The 17,476-nt window shown below is 40.3% G+C and overlaps 1 protein-coding gene across 1 annotated transcript; it reads left to right on the top strand.

Annotated features, from left to right (window-relative positions):
• The first annotated feature begins 1,211 nt into the window (after nt 1–1,211).
• LOC120270712 lies at nt 1,212–3,147 on the top strand. Its single transcript, XM_039277786.1, has one exon. It carries the CDS (start codon nt 1,726–1,728, stop codon nt 2,941–2,943), a length of 1,218 nt encoding a protein of 405 aa, XP_039133720.1. The 5' UTR covers nt 1,212–1,725; the 3' UTR covers nt 2,944–3,147.
• The last annotated feature ends 14,329 nt before the right edge of the window (nt 3,148–17,476 follow it).

The following is a 17,476-nucleotide window of genomic DNA, read 5'->3' as shown; positions in this document are numbered from 1 at the left end:
TATTGATGGATTTTTTATAATGGTAATTTTAAAAAACCAATGCAATTTTTTATAAATTTAATATTATTAACTAATCTTAATTTATTTTCTAGGTGAACTTATTAAAATGGACATGCAAATGGGGCCCAAGAGAATATATCAAAAATAAAACTTTAATTAAAGGATTGTACTAAAGTTTAAGATTTATATATTTTTTTAATATTAATAACTTAAAAATAATTTTTTAGTAAATTAGATAAATCACATCAATTAATATAAAAAAAATGCAAAGCACACAAAATATAACACACAACACAAGGAGTGAAGTACAACTAAAAGCAAAATTGTTAATTTTTCTTTAATTGGCACGAGTAAAATCATTATTTCATTTGAAAGCTTGTACATATATTCTAATTTTTTTTTATTAATTTCTCTTAAAAATTCATTAAAGAAAACTTAAAATTACAAAAATTAAAAGAAATTATGTGATTCATGTTTGAAATCATTTTTATTTTTTATACCATATAGCATATTTTTTAATTAAATTGATGATTTGCCACTTGCCAAATAAGAAAGAATTAATTAGCAATTTACTTATTTATTTTATTTTATTAGTTGAAGAAACGACATAATATAAAAATAGGAAAAAAAACCCTGAAAAATCACAAATTTTTATTGTTTTTTCTATAATAAACATAATAGTCCTTTACGTAAAATGTTCGTTTATATTAAGGGGCAATATCAAAACACATGCAGGTGAAATCACATATATTGAAAGATTTACTCAATTTTTTATGCAGATTTTGCCATAGTTTGTCATCATTTTGTAAAAAAAATTATATATCTTTCAAAGAAGATATTTGTCAATCTCTCCTTCATCTTTGTAGACTTGTAGTAACTATATCAGAATATAATTTATAGTTTATTTATAAAAATATATTTTGAAAATATGTTTTATTAACCTGACTAAAGAAGTCAATTAATATTAGATTTTCTTTAAAAATATATTTCGAGGCTTTGGGAGGTAGCAGATGACTGAGACTCAACTCCTTTTGCATGCTTTGTCACAAAAAAAATAAAAATAAAAACAAAAACAAAAACAAAAAAACCTTTTAGACATGATGTGAACACCTGTAATTTTTCTTTTATAAAAAATCTGTATAGTTAGTAGCTAATTTATTGTCGCTATTTTTCAGAATTAAGCTGCATTACTAGTTGCATGTGCGGCCTTTGCCCTCTCTCTCACTCTCATACATTAGCTTGTCTCTCCACAATCTCTCTGTGTCTCTCTCTAACCACGGACGGGATTCATTTTTCATATAAAATCCACAAACAATCTCTCTCTCTCTCTCTCACACACAGCCTTGTGCTATTCAGAGGTCATAGACTCATAAATAAGACCAGCTTCCACGTGGTTCTGGGGCTCCCCAACGCGAACTACTAACCACGCGTCAGCGTTGGGAAAAAAATACAGTAGAAATGGACAAGACACCTCAAAACACCCAAACCAACCACAATAACATTTCCTCATCTCTTCATCCTTTCTCTCTCTCTCCATCTCCATCCTTGCCGCCGGATCTGTTTGTCTGTTGGTTTTCCAGCTGTAGCCGCTAGCTGCTTCACGCCCTTTGACCCACGAGCACTACTCACAGCGATCTTGCTCTTCTGGTTGACCTCGGCAAGTCACGGTCAGCAGACAGAAACAGAGAGAGCGAGAGAGCGAGAGAGAGAGAGAGAGAGAGAGGGATGGTGGTGGGAGACAAAGTAGTAGTTGATGATATGGGGGAAGGGATGCAGTGCAGCGACCACCCATACCGGAGCAATCCTGGTGGCATCTGCGCTTTTTGCCTGCAGGAAAAGCTGGGGAAGCTGGTCTCTTCCTCCAAGTCCAACCCCTTCTTCCCTATCCCATCGGGCGCCTCCTCCTCTTCGCCCTCCTTCCGCGCCGATGTCGCCTTTGGCGACTCTGTTGCTGTCAGTGCTGCGTCTCGGACTAAGATCCACTTTCTCTCTTCTTCTAACGGCAGCAGCAACGGCTATGGCAACAGCAACGGCAACAAGAAGAAGAATGGCAGCAGCACCAGCCTTGCATACATGAGCAGCGGGAGCAGGAAGACGGGTACAACCAACATGGGCAAAAGCAATAACCTGGTTTTGAAGAGGAGCAAATCAGTGGCACCGAGCACAAGAACTGTGACGGAAGGAGGCACCATGGACGTGGCCGCAGACAGCCCTCGGAAGAAAAGCTTCTGGTCTTTCCTTAACCCCTCTGCTGCTGGAAACAACCAAAGGCGGCCGTCATCCTCTTCCTCGGGCGAGTCCAGAGATCTGAGGCAGCAGCATTACGGTTCAAGCAGCAGCAGCCTGGCAATTGGTAAGGAGGTGGATGGCAGGACCCCTGGAAGGGAGCAGCTGGACGTGGATAGTCCGAACGAGAGCCAAGGGGCGTCATCCTTTGGGCGCAAGGTGGCGAGATCCAGATCCGTAGGATGCGGTAGCAGGAGCTTTTCTGGGGATTTTTTGGAACGCATCTCTACTGGATTTGGTGACTGCACTCTCCGCAGGGTGGAGTCTCACCGCGAGACTAAGCCCAAGATCGTCCTTCATCGAATCACTGGTGCCGACCAAAACGGCGACGAGCAGCGTTTCAAGGAGCGGGTCAAGTGTGGTGGCATCTTCGGAGGGTTTGGAATGATCTCCTCGTATTCCTACTTTGCTGAAGACTATGAGAGTGCTAGCACTACCAGAAGCACGGCTTCGGACTTAACCCGAGAAGGCGGCACTCCTCACGGTCGGAGCAGAAGCTGGAGCTGGGCCTTCTCGAGTTCCAGGAGGGCCTTGCGGCCCTCCTCTGCCTCCAAGCCATATGCCAGACGTATGGATGAGGCCCCCTCCAGTGTCATCTCTGCCGTCAACAACACTGTTGTAGTCGGTACGCCGGCGGCCGCACCACACCTACGATAGGTGTGACCTTTCTTCGTCATCCATTGACGTTAAAGGCTGGCTAGCTACTGTGTTCATCCACCCGTTTCTTTTTTTCCTTTTTTTTTTAAAAAAAATATATTTTATCATCTTTTTGGATTGTCAAAGAAGAAAAAAGGTTCGGAATTGCTCTCCTCTCTTTTATATAATTCTTGTTGTAATTTTATAAGATTCTATATTTTTACACCGTTTTTTCCTTTTTTTTCTTTTGAAAAACAATGTGCATTCTGTGTCAAATGCATTCTAGTTTTCTGATGTATCATGCTGTAATACACATCTGCTGCATCTGCCATTTGTTCATATGGGTGCTAAGATTTGTGAGCAACGCACAACTACTGCCATTCATCCGATGTGTCCAGCTGGCGGACAGTGCGTATATAGATGAAGATGATGTATATATATAAAGCGGGATGGAGAAAAAAAACACAGGCTGCAGCGTACCTGATGAGGGATGATGGGCAGCTGAAATCAAATGGGAAGGGAGGAGAAAAAGGTGGTGTAATGGTTTGCAGGAGGGAGCGCAAAAAATCTAGCTATATGTTTATCAGTTTCCTTTGTGGGTTAGTGACTGGGTGCATAGTGGGGGCCGGTAGTCCCACCCGTGAGAGCAGAGGGAGAGAAAAACGTCTCTGTAGTTTGTGCAGCTTTGTTGCCCAGCTCTTTTTCAGATTTCACCTCCCATCTCCCATCCTTTTCAAGCTGTTTCCCTACTTTTTTCAGAGACTCAGAGAGAGAGAGAGAGAGAGAGCCCCAATGATCTTATCAATGGATTTCAATTGCATTATCATATGGAGGAGTAAACCAGAAATAAAAAAAGGTCTCGGTGATAATGGTTCCTGTAATTAGGATTAGATCTAAGAGAGGAAGAAGACCAAGGGGATGGGTGCCTGCCGCGCGGCACATGGGCATCAGTGATCACAACCCAACCACCATGTGGGCTGGTGTAATTTGTCCTCTTGCTCTAGCGTCAATCAATACATGAGATGGCGCTCAAAGACCAGCGTTTTGAAGGCTGAAGCCTGAGAGACCCACCCAACCACGGTCCTCGATATCCAGCAGGCAGTGGACGGGGAGGGGACTCACTCCTTGGTTCTAACACTACTCATTATTATTATTTGCTAGGCCCCTCAGCCACCACCTGAAACTTGAAGAATCTTCTGCTCCAGTTATCAATTAGCGCCCTGTTCTATTCTCAATTAAGTACGCGTCCGGCTGTTGTAGGTTTTCAATAAATTATTAGTAGTTTAGTAAAATAATAAACGGGTGAAGAAGTCTGGAAGTAACACGCTTTCAAAGAGGTTGAATTGATGGAAATGCATGAGATAGATATGCCCATTTTTTTTATTTCTATTCAAATACCCCCGCTTGTTTTCTGTTCAGGATGATGATTTCAAGCCCTCAATATCCTCTCCTTATTCTCTGCCTTGAGGCTAGTTTTACTGCAAGATTCGCGTTACTTTCCTTGCCTTGGTGTTCGCATAAAGCCATGGGAGTTGGCGGATGGAAGGACTGACACTATACAAAGCTGGAGGTGTTTGAAAATTGTGCAAATTTCAAGGCATCAAACAAGTTTCTCTCTGCTGTTGCTGGTTTAACTTAACGCTACTTACCCCTCATTGGGTCTCTTGAACCTTGTCAAAATTGAAAATACTAGCTCATATACAAGCGAATAATTTCAACACACATGCAAGCATGCTGATCCATTGCTTTCTTCAATGCAAGATTTCACAACTTATCATTGAAATCAGTCAGTCCTCACAGGCATGCTTTTACATCTCTATTTCGTTCCCCTGTCAGATATGGCTTCCTTTTGTACATTTGACAAACAAATAAATGATGCAATGTCTTTTGTGGACTTGGTTTGGATTTGGATTGGATCTCCTCAAAAACATTTATGTACCAACTAAACTAGACCTGATTGATGTATTGGGTAAAATATATTACAAATAAGAAACTGGCTGGGAATGGATGCATTGACACAGCGTTTAAATAAGGGTAAAAAAGATGAAACCCTCAATCCAGGCTCTGCAACTCAAAGCTGTATGTTTCCTAGTCTCTTTGATTCACTGTGACCCCTATTCCTCTGCTTGCAGTCTTCTTATGCTTTGATGGGAACCTGTTGTAGGATTTCAACAGATCAAAAAGGAGAGTAAGATAGAGAGAGAAGAAGAAGAGCAAAAGGGAAAGATGAAGGAGATCTGAGAAGAGAATAGAGAATAATTTGGCCAAAGATCCATTCTTCTCCTTTAGATTTCAGTTATATAGCCATACTCTGGCAATGCACTACAATTGTATCCAATATTCCACTCTGGCAATTTAAGAAACTGGCTGGGAATGGATGCATTGACACAGCGTTTAAATAAGGGTAAAAAAGATGAAACCCTCAATCCAGGCTCTGCAACTCAAATATTTAAGTACAGTTGAGTTAGTACTTGGTGGCACAATAGGTAGGACCTGAATGTTTTCTCCCCCATTAGCTACTTGTAGCTTTCATCATCAACTCATGTAGCTCTCAAATAAGTGGCCTAAAGTTACTTTCATTGCTGGAAAGATGACAAAATCCTCCATCAAATGAAAATTATCACTCGTGTCCTCCCCAGTCCAGCCAGATCAAGACATCTCAACAACAAAGGTTACATGAAGAAGTCTTCACTTTCTTCATCAGTGCATTGTTTGACTTGAGAGTGAGCGCCCTTGGTCCATCCAACACGTAACAAACCTCTTTTCTATAATTTTTTTTTTTATATATATAAAAAGAGCCAAGGGGCTAATTTATTCAAAGAAGAAAGCTAGTACAGAACAAGAAAAGGAAAGGAAACAAAAGAGACAAAGAAACAGGACCAAAGAAAGAAAAGGAAAGAAAACAACAAGAAACTAATAAAGAAACCAACAACAAAGGAGACAGGTTACATTTTGAAACCATTAGACGTGATACACTTCATTAACCAGTGAGGAAGATCTCTCCCTAGATGATAAAGAGTTAGGCTGTGAAGACTTAAACCATGAATTAATTGCAAGCCGATGAGCTGCCATCATCCAATTTCGAGAAATTATGTAAATCTCTGGATTACTAACAGAAGAAAGAAGTTCTTTCAGATATTCAATTTAGGGATCAATTCTCCAGTTGTGCAGATTATCAGCAGAATTGAGGAGCTCCTTGATATCCTTGCTAGCAGTGAAGATGTGTTGAATGGTTGAAAATTTGTCAGCAATTGTTTCCAAAGCAAGGATGAGAGCTTTGGATTCAATAATGAGAGGTGTAGCTTCCGGAACAGGGCAGCATACCACCAACAGAATAGATTTCTATACTCTTAACTTGGAGGCACTATAGCTCACATGACCACACGGAGCAACCGAGGAGAAATAAACCACCACCTGTCGAAGGATTAAACTTATTGAATAAAAGGGGGAAAGAAGAAATTGTTAAAGTTCATTAAATGAAAGAGAGGCGAAGCATGCTGTTTAGGGTTGTAAATTTGTCCCGGCATTAATGGAGAATGTGATTCTCCGTTCGGATAAGGCTTGAGCTGAGGCAAAAATTCAGCAACAGGGTTAAGATCGGGATGGAAGGTAAATTCCAGTTGGATGGGGCCTGGATAAGGAATCCCTTCCCCGCCCCACCCCAAATATATAATTTTAATATTATATATATTATATATATATAATATTAAATTTTTATTTATATTAAAAAAATATAAATTACTAAAAAATAATATGTTTGATGTATTTCCTAAATCCGGATAATTTCTACGGGATGGAGACCAAAATTTTTTTTTTCCCAACCGAAGTTTGTGACGAAATCAGAATGGGTTTAGCAAATCAAGGTTGGAGCTGGTGAATTCCCGCCTTGTTGACATCATTGTGTAAAGACTTTGTCAGTTGTTATACACATTGCAGCAGAGTTTGTTACATAGTTGTGCATGTCAGCATGAAGGATGATGAGCTGGAAGTTAGTTAATTTGTTACGCCACAACAGCAGTTGGTTAAAAGGTTAAAAGTTGTTTAACCCTGTCTAAATAGCATTCAAATGGTCTCCACGAAGACAAATTACAATTCAATAAAATGCATTGAGCTTCTCTTTTCGTCACTCTTCTCCGCTCTTTGCCCTTCTTATCCTCTAAACGCCTTCTCTCTATCGATGCCCCAACCTTTTGGGGTGATCTCTCAAGAAGGTTCTCTCTATTTAGCTGAAGATAAAGGCAAGATCAGTGAACTCAATCTTTCTTTTAATGATTTGCAACACCACCAAACTATGCCCCTTCTTGATACCGTTGTTACATCCTCTGTTTTCTTTCTTGTTTCTATTTTTCCCCATTTTCCTTTTCGATGGAATGACACCATTTGCTGTATGTTTCCTAGTCTCTTTGATTCACTGTGACCCCTATTCCTCTGCTTGCAGTCTTCTTATGCTTTGATGGGAACCTGTTGTAGGATTTCAACAGATCAAAAAGGAGAGTAAGATAGAGAGAGAAGAAGAAGAGCAAAAGGGAAAGATGAAGGAGATCTGAGAAGAGAATAGAGAATAATTTGGCCAAAGATCCATTCTTCTCCTTTAGATTTCAGTTATATAGCCATACTCTGGCAATGCACTACAATTGTATCCAATATTCCACTCTGGCAATTTAACAAACATGTGCCGTGCCAGAATATTATGAGTGGATGTAACAACCTCCTAATAAACTGATAATGGAAAAATTACATCATTCAATTAGCATACTAATTACGAATTTAAAGTGATCTAGCTCATAATGAAATCTCCAAAATTCTTGTCATTCCTTCCTCGATTTTTCCTGATACTTCGCCTGGTATTGGTACTATTCTGCTGATGTTGTAAACTGGTCTTTTCTTCAATTCCCTTGCAACAATTTCTCCCTCCTGGAAAACATCCTTGTCCTAAAGGATGAAATATGGAAATGCGGTAATAAAATCCTCTTCATCTTCCCATGTAGCATCATCAACCAATTGCCCTTTCCATTGCACCAACACTTCTTTAAAGTTTCTGCCCAGTTTCAGTATTTCCCTCATTTTAATTATAGCTGCATGCTCTTGTAATGGGTGCTGATTTAGAAATTCAGTTGGCAATAAACGATGCGCTACAACTGGATCACCCACAAACTTCTTCAATTTGGATACATGGAACACATTATGCAACTTAGCTGTTGAAGGTAATTGGATATGATACGCCACTTCGCATATCTTTTCCATGATTTGGAATGGACCATAGAAACGATGAGCCAATTTGTGTGAACTTCGGCGTGCTAGTGTCACCTGGTGATATGGTTGTAGCCTTAACCAAACCCAATCCCCTTACTGAAATTGGATATCTGTCTGCTTTGTATTCACCTGATTGGCCATAAGCGCCTGTGCACATTTCAAATTAGCCTATAGAGTAGAGAGAAGCTCTGCGCGCTCAGTCAACACATCATCAATAGCAGCCACAGTGGAATTGCCCTGCAAGTAATCCAGCAACGTAGGCGGTGCTCGGCCAAATATCGCCTTATATGGTGTCATCCTAATAGCAGAATGCCACCCCGAGTTATAGTGCCATTCAGCCCATGGTAAGAACCTAACCCACTGGCAAGGGTGATCAACAGCAAAACACCTGAGATAGTCCTCCAGATACTTGTTCAAAACCTCCGTCTGGCCGTCGGTTTGAGGATGGTATGCGCTGCTCGTGGCTAACATCGTACCCTAAATTTTAAACAATTCACACCAGAAACAGTTCATAAAGATCGGAACTCGATCAGAAATAATTTGTGCCGGTGGCCCATGGAGTTTAATTACATTTCACAGCATTACTTCAGCTACTTGCGGTGCTGTAAACTTTACTCCCAAAGCAGAAAAATGGCTATGTTTGGACAAACGATCAATCAAAACCATAATCGTTGTCTTTCCTTCCGACAATGGTAAGTTAGTGATGAAATCCATTCCAATTCAGTTCCAAATCTTCCCTGGGATTGGTAATGGTTGCAATAGATGAGAAGCACGATATACTGGTTTGACTGATTGGCACACTATGCACTTAGATACATAGTCAATAATAGAGCGTTTCATTTTTGGCTAGTAGAAAATTAACATGATCCTCGCCATAGTCCGTTGAACTCCCGCGTGTCCTCCAGTTGGGGTATTATGAAACTCCGCCAATAACAGTGGTTGTAAGGCCGAATTCGGCGGAATCCACACCCGACCTCGGAACAGCAACATCCCATCACGCAGTATAAAATTTGGATGAGCGTTGGGATCCTTCTCGACACCTATTAATGACAAAGTATCAGGGTGGTTGTTGTAAGCCTAATGAATTGCTTCCCATATCACCGGTTGAGGTTGAGACTCCGAGAAAAGGGCGTGGTAAGATACTCTGTTTACTCACGATAAGGCATCTGCTGGTCCATTGAATATTACACGTTTATACCCAATGTCGAAGTCAAATTAACCAGCTTGTATAACCAGCGTTGCTGCTCCGGCGTTTGAATAGTCTGATGCATCAAGGCACGAAGGCTCTGGTGATTCGTTTGGATGGAGAATCGGCGGCCTAACAGGTACTGACGCCACTTCTGAATCGACTCTGTGATGGCAAACATCTCTCTGGCATATGTAGATGCTGCTTGTAATCTAGGTGTCAATTGCTTACTGAAGTAAGCAATTGGATGTCCTTTTGAAGCAGGACGACACCGACGCCAGAGTAGGAGGCGTCTGTCTGAACTACAAATGGGAGGGTGAAGTTTGGCAATTGCAGTACTGGAATGTGGGGAAGAGCCTGTTGTAGCTGTCAGAATGCCTGAGTAGTGGAATGTGTCCATACAAACGCATCCTTTCGTAAAAGTTCCGTTAATGGAGCTACAAGTTGAGAATACTTTGCAAGAAATCGCCTGTAATAACCACATAAGCCCAGAAAAATTCTTAATGCTCTGACGGATATCGGTACCGGCCAATCCATTATCACCTGAATTTTATCCGGATCCATAGCTATACCCTCGCCAGAGATAATATTACCCAGATAGCCAATACTTTCTCTACCAAATTCACACTTTGATAGCTTGGCAACTAAACGATGAGATCGCAATTGGGCAAAGACCTCTCGAACATGCCGGAGATGAGAGTCCCAATCCGAGCTGTAAATTAGAATATCATCGAAAAATAGGAGAACGAATTTACGTAATACCTGTCTGAAAGTGGAATTCATCAAAGACTAGAATGTCGACGGAGCATTTGTGAGGCCGAACGGCATCACCAAAAATTCATAGTGGCCGTCGTGGGTCTGGAACACCGTCTTCTCAATGTCGTTTAGATGAATCCCAACCTGGTAATAACTCGCTATCAAATCTAGCTTTGAAAAAATTCTAGCGATGGAGACCTCATCGAGCAACTCCTACACTGTGGGAATTAGAAATCGGTCCTTCACTGTGGCGGCGTTCAAAGCTCGATAATCGACATAAAAACGCCAGGTGCCATCTTTCTTCTTCACGAGCAGGACTGGTGAAGAAAAAGGGCTCGAGCTTGGCCTGATTATGCCGTCGGCGAGCATCTCCCAGACCAACTTCTCGATCTCTGCTTTCTAGAAATGGGGGTACTTGTAGGGCTTGATATTGATCGGAGCGGTTCCTAGAAGCAACAAGATCCGGTGGTCATTGGCTGTGGTAAACCCGTCGGAATGGCAAAAATATCATGATAGTTATCCATAAATTTTTTTGGCCAATTGAGGAAGACGACTAGAACCGTGATATCACAAGTTGGGTTCGAGTCCCGCTGAATTGGTTCAACTGTAAGGTGACAGAACTGGGTCGAATCCAACTGTTGGTGTCAAAGGGATGCTGGCCTCGCAGAGTCATATTGGACTCGATCCAATCCTTTCAATCTGACCGATTGACCCAAGTGATTGAACTCTATCCACAATTTATTATAATCAAATAGAATGGGACCAAGCTGACGCATCCAATGTATCCCAAGAACAATATCAGCTCCATATATGGGTAGCAAGATGAGGTCTACTGTGAATGTCACGTCACCCAATTTCAGTGGAATCTCCGTACACGCACCTCCACATGTGACTGCGTCACCATTCCCCATTGTGACTTGTAAATGATTGGAGAGTTGGATCAGCCGACACAAATGATGAGCTAGCTTCGTCTGCATGAAATTATTGGTGAAGCCACCATCAATGAGGACGATGATATCTTTGCCATTAATGGTGCCAGCGATCTTTAAAGTTGATGGAATGACCTGTCCCGTAAGAGCATGTAGGGAAATACTCGGGGTGTCAGCCATCCAGGTCTCTTCCTGGATTAGTTCTGGTGGTGGAGACGATAACTCCGGTGGGGGTTCTTCTGCCGGTGAAATTTGATCCTCTGATTCCACTAACAAATAGAGAAATTCTGCCGGACTACACCCGTGTCCTGGTGTAAACTTTGCATCGCAATTGAAGCACAAACCTTTCTCCCGTCTGGCTGCCATCTCCGTAGGTGTGAGCTATTTAATTGGAAGTGAACTTTGGCGCGACGGTGGTGTCGGTAAAGCCAGGATCAGTGGACGATGAAGCAGAGGTTTCGGAGCAGTAGATCGGCTAGCATGGCACTTGTCTTCAACCAATTTAGACATCCCCACGGCATCATGGAGCGAAGTTGGCTTAAGGATGTAGAGTTCCCGTTGGATCTCCTCACGGAGACCCGATAGGAAATAATTGAGAAGGCTTTGTTGACTCAAGCCAATGACCCTTGTAGACAATGTTTCGAATTCTTACAGGTATTTGGGGACAGAGGAGGTCTATTTGAGTTTATAAAGAGCAGCTTCATGGTTCACAAACGATGAAGGGCCAAAACGGAGCTCTAATTTGCGAACAAAATCATCCCAATGACTCAGTTTGTCGGTAGCGTGAAGCCACTGGAGCCACTATCGGGCCGATCCAGACATGTAGAATGCCGCGATCGAAAGGTGCTGATCATCAAGGATATGATGGAATGAGAAGAAATAGTTGATTTGGAAAAGCCATCCCAAAACATTATCTCCAGTGAACAGTGGAGCATCGATAGTTGGTAATCGAGTGGATGGCATAGAGGTGGAAGGCGGAAGAGATGGAGGGGTCAACGGGGAAATTAGGTGCAACGATGTACCTCGTTAAGGTTGTGGTAGTGGAAGAAGGGGTGGATTTGAAGCAGCTTTATCAAGCTGTTGTAGCTTCAGCATCATCTCCGCCATCACTGATTGCTGCGCGGCTAGGAAGCTTCGGAGGATGTCAAAGGACTCTATGTGGCTCTTACGCAGTAGATCGAAAGAATCAGAGTGCTGCTGCACTGTCGCATAGAGGGAGTCGATCTTGGAGAAGACCGCATCATGGCACGCAATCTGATCAGCCATGGCGGTGAGTTGTTCATCCACTGCTCTAGCGCGAGTCATCATGCCGTCCATCATGGATCAATGAAAGCACCAAGTTGTTGTAGGATTTCAGCAGATCGGGGAGGGAGAGTAAGATAGAGAGAGAAGAAGAAGAGAAAGAGGGAAAGATGAATGAGATCTGAGAGGAGAATAGAGAATAATTTGGCCAAAGATCCATTCTTCTCCTTAAGATTTCAGTTATATAGCCATACTATGGCAATGCACTACAATTGTAACCAATATTCTACTGTGGCAATTTAACAAACATGTGCCGTGCTAGAATATTGTGGGTGGATGTAACAACCTCCTAACAAACTGATAATGGAAAAATTACATTCATTCAATTAGCATACTAATTACGAATTTAAAGTGATCTGGCCCATAATGAAATCTCCAAAATTCTTGTCATTCGTTCCTCGATTTTTCCTGATGCTTCGCCTGGTATTGGTACTGTCCTGCTGATGTTGTGAACTGGTCTTTTTCTTCAATTCCCTTGCAACAATCCCTTCCACCCCACAGGTAGTGAGTTTAGTTAAAGGTTACTTGCATGCATGCAAATGAAATAAGAACGCCTGTAGGATCCAGATGCTCTTTTTCTTTAAAAAAAAATTTATTAATAATTTGAAGAATAAGCATTCAGAAAAGCTCATACATTTGTGGATCTTCTATTAGGAGGCCTTCCGAGCCAGAAATATTATTGCAACATATTTACAAGTGACTTATCTCTGAAATAAATACCAAAAATTCCAGAACAAATAAACAGACAAAAAAAATCATTTAAAATTGTCTTTGAACACTAAAGAGCCAACAAATCTTTCAAAATACCGATGTCCTTTCTGCCTCTTATTCTTCATGATTCTTAGGAAACCACATGGCCTGCTTTAACCTTAGGGATTGGCATTGATTATAATTTATAACTCTTTAATCTCGCCATGTAACAGTTGTCTCATTTAAAACCTTTTGGTTGCAATACTTCTCTATTACTTCATAGACCTAAAAGAAACTGTCCCTTATGCTATTTTTAGCGATCTTGTGATATTAAAAGGGGCGACCTTCCATTACTTCCAGAAGAGAAATATTACTTAACATAGAGACTGATGGTTAAATGTTTTTTTTTAATTTTATTTTTTGCTGAAGGGAGCCACACAACTAACAAAAACCAACAAACCACAACAACTACTAAGAGGCCGTTTGGTTTGTGGTAATGACATATTACCACATAACAAGATTACCATGGTAATATGAGTGGGAATGTTATATAGTTGGGAATATTGCGGTAATTTGATATAACCATATTTAGTTGGGAACTCTTATTACCGGGAATAGTTTATTGCCTTGTTTGGTTGTCATGGTAATTAATTTGCTAAAATATAAAAAAATTATAAGATTACCACGGTAATCCAAGATAGACACCAAATTTGGTGGTAATAGAATTTCCAACTTTTTTGGTAATATTTATAAGTTGGTAATGTGATATTACCATCCAGATTACCACCGGTGCAATGCCAAATGTGGTAATCTTTCTGGAGAGCAAAACTGGCCAGCGCATCAGCCAAAATATTTAAATTCCTGGGAATAAACTCCATCTGAGCCATGTTGTACCTCCAAAGAAGTTGAAGCATAGCCATGATCAGATCCTTGTTTCTCCACCAAGTCGCTTAATCATCGTAAAAAACCGCTTCAACATGACTTGTAGAGTTTGTGTAGACTTGACTAGGTATGAGTTCTCTGTCCAAACAGCACTGAAGCGCAATTTCCATAGCTTTTGCCTCCGCCTGAGTGCTGGAATCCGCAAAACTGTTAGTTATAAATGCTAGAATGACACCCTTGTTAGAATTTACAAGAGCAAAACCCAAACCACAACACTTGGTTCTATTCAACCAAGCAGCTTCGGTAAAAAGGGACAACTGAGAATGAAAGGGGAAGAAAGATAGCTTCCCTATTTCATCTTTAAGCTTTCTGTGCTTAACCTCCACCGGCTCAATTGCCTGATGCCCAATTTTAATAAAATCTGGTTCCAAGTTATTAAAGACCCGGCCGCAACGGGCTTTCCATATCATCCAGGCACAAGTTGCCAACGCTGCCTTGAAGCGAGAACTACCACACTTGGATCTCCCACTCCTTAGGATGCAATCCCCATCAGTAAACTGGTTTAAGCTAGTAATATCGACTCCAGTATACTAGCCCCCAACATTCCAAGCTGCCTTGATTTTCAAGCACGTCCACAACACATGCTCATCTGTTTCCAGGTCCAAATCATAAAAACAACAATTTCTCGCAGGACCAATATTCAATTTATAGAGATAAGCAAAAGTAGGGGTCATGCCATGTAACATCCTTCATGGGAAGTGTTTAACCCTTGGAATAGTGTGTAGATTTTCCAAAGTGTAGACTAGCCATCCCATGCATCATCCATGGAAATTCCCTCTTGATTAAGCCAATTATAAATGGAGCTAGCAAGTGATATTTTCGAGCCCATATATGTCCACACCCAATGATTATTGCTATCCCTATTCAAGCTTCCCCTTCTCAAAAGAGAACAATCCACACACTCCCCAAACAGCAATCTACAAGTTTCATACTTTCCCTGACAAAGGCCAACACAATCCTCTACCGAAACATTTTCCAGTTGGAGGCTCATATTAAAGAACACTGGTTTGAAAGCAAGAGGAATGTTCGAGGCTCAAGGGTCCAACAACAAATCTGTTTGGCTGGGATTACACTCTTTAATCTAACAGTTAGACTTAATTTTTAACGCACCAAGGCAAAGCTCACGAAAGAAACTGGAGACACCTCTAAACGGTTTACTATTCCAACATTTAAGAGGCCCATATTTTAACTAACACAAGTGAACCCAAAAGCAATCCTCATAGTTCAAAAGCAAGAAAACAGTATTGGACATTAAAGCAATTTTTACATTCCTTAAGTTCCTGATACCTAATCCCATATCAGCTTTTGCAAGTGTAGTAGTATTCCATCCCATGGTGTGAAAACCGCTACTATTGCAACCCCCACCCCAAAGGAATTTGCTAGCAATCTTAGAAATTTGGTCTTAAACCCAGTCAGGTACAACAGTACAAGATAATTGGAAAGTAGTAATGGGCATTAACACACAATTGATTAAAACAGCTCACCCGCTAAAGAAAGTTGATTATAACTCCAAGCTTTAATACAATTATGGTCTCTAGAAACCAGATTCTGGAAACAATTTACATTCGCTCTCTTAGGACCAATGAAGGCACCCAGATATTTGAAAGGAAAACATCCCATTTTCATGCCCAGAAAATCGCTTATGGTTCGACACAATTTTTTGTTTGCCCAGGTAGGAAAGTGAATGGCCGATTTATTAACATTTGGGGTTTGACTAGTAAGATCTGTGTAAATGTTCAAGCACAGTTTACAAGCCCTAGCTACAGACCTAGAGGCTCTAGATACAATAATGAGGTCATCGGCAAACATAAGATGATTCAAATTTCTCGGAAAACGAGAGTCTGTTCGTTGTGATTTATATAACGCAAGTGCACGCTATCGCAAACAAGTAACATAATGATAAGAGAGTATTGTCCCATGAGGATTGAGTTTATTAATTACCAAAATCAGTAACCTTAATTCTACTTTACTGATGAGGTTGAAAAGATTTAGTTTAGAAAATTTAAGTCAAGGACTAGAGAGAGAGAAAGAGATATAGAGTTAGATAAGGAGAAACCAATGTCAAGAGATTCTAGGGTTTCCGAGTTCACCTAGACTAATTCCACCTAGATCATCTAGTTCAATTAATCAATGTTTGTTTCTTATGTTGTCATCAAATTTCCCTAAATTATATATTGATCTTTCTCAAGTATCAATAGCATATTCCACTAGATAAGTTAACTTCATCTCTGAGATAACTATGAACCTATGGAACTCATTAAGCTCTAGAAATTTATAATGATGCATACAACCTCATAAATATCCCTATCTTATGATGATTGTATGATATTTCAACCAAGAAATAATTCAATTATCACCTCTCAGTCTCAAATCAAATTACTAATCATGCAATTGGTGATCAAGCAATCACAAGCATTAAGCATAGATTAAAATATTCAACATAGTTTTGAAACAAGCATCAATTGAATTAAACAAAGATGAATCTAGGTTTTCATAGTCTGGCTACATCGTAGCCCTAGAAAAAGTATTTATAACATAATAATTGCAAAGTTCAACTTATGAATAAGGTTCATAATCAAATAAACAAAGAAAAACTAAAAACTAAAGCCTGGCAATGAATCCGCGCCGAATCTTCGCTCCCGGTCTCTTGATCTCTCAAATTCTCCTCCCTCTTCGTCTCAACCCTAGCCCCTTTTATAACACAAAAATCGGGATAGCGCCTAGGCCCCATAGACTGTAGCGCCTAGGCGCTATACTTTCTGTTTTGCTTGTTCCCTCTTTGTTGAAACTTTGCTCTTCTTCCTCCAATTTTGTGCCTTTTACATGTTCTTCCTTCAAATCAATCTCTTTATTTCCTACAATGCAATAACAATAAGATTAGGAGTAAAATTGGTTCAAAATAATTCAAATTTAATTCATTATGTGTTAAAGAAGGTCTATATATTGAGTGCAAATTATACTCATCAGAGTCAAAGCCAGGAATCCAATTTTGCCGAAGAGCGTGATTAAGCATAGCTGAGATCTTTTGAGAAATAATCAAAAATAGGTAAGGTGAGAAATAATCAAAAATAGTTTATAAATAACATGCTTGAGCCGGTTCATTAAAATTTTTGAAATGATTTTGTAAGACACATTGCACAGTGAAATAGGCCAAAAATCCAACACATTGCACATTTAAATCACCTGGTCCTGGACTTTTGCCCTTCGCCATAGATTTAATAGTAAATAAGATCTCTCTATATGAAACAGGCTGGGTCAAGGACAAACGATCATCCCCATAGATGTTATTATGTTCCTGAGGAAGGGCTCTGAAAAGGTCTTGGAAGGACCACCTAATTCTAGACAACCAAAGATAGTAGAAGAAATCCATGAAACATTTTTCAAAATCATCCTGATTTGAGATAACATTGCCCAGATTATCAAAGATAGAGGAAATCCTATTTTTGTGACTATGCACTCTGGCCATATTGTGGAAAACTCTAGTATTTAAATCACC

The sequence above is a fragment of the Dioscorea cayenensis genome, chromosome 10, assembly GCF_009730915.1.
Source record: "Dioscorea cayenensis subsp. rotundata cultivar TDr96_F1 chromosome 10, TDr96_F1_v2_PseudoChromosome.rev07_lg8_w22 25.fasta, whole genome shotgun sequence".
Classification (NCBI taxonomy): Eukaryota; Viridiplantae; Streptophyta; class Magnoliopsida; order Dioscoreales; family Dioscoreaceae; genus Dioscorea; species Dioscorea cayenensis.
The sequence above is the reverse complement of the archived record's forward strand: the minus strand, read 5'-3'. Positions and strand labels throughout refer to the sequence as shown.

Coding starts and splice junctions, on each gene's coding strand:
- LOC120270712 (XM_039277786.1), top strand. CDS start 1,726: ATGGTGGTGGGAGACAAAGTAGTAGTTGATGATATGGGGGAAGGGATG.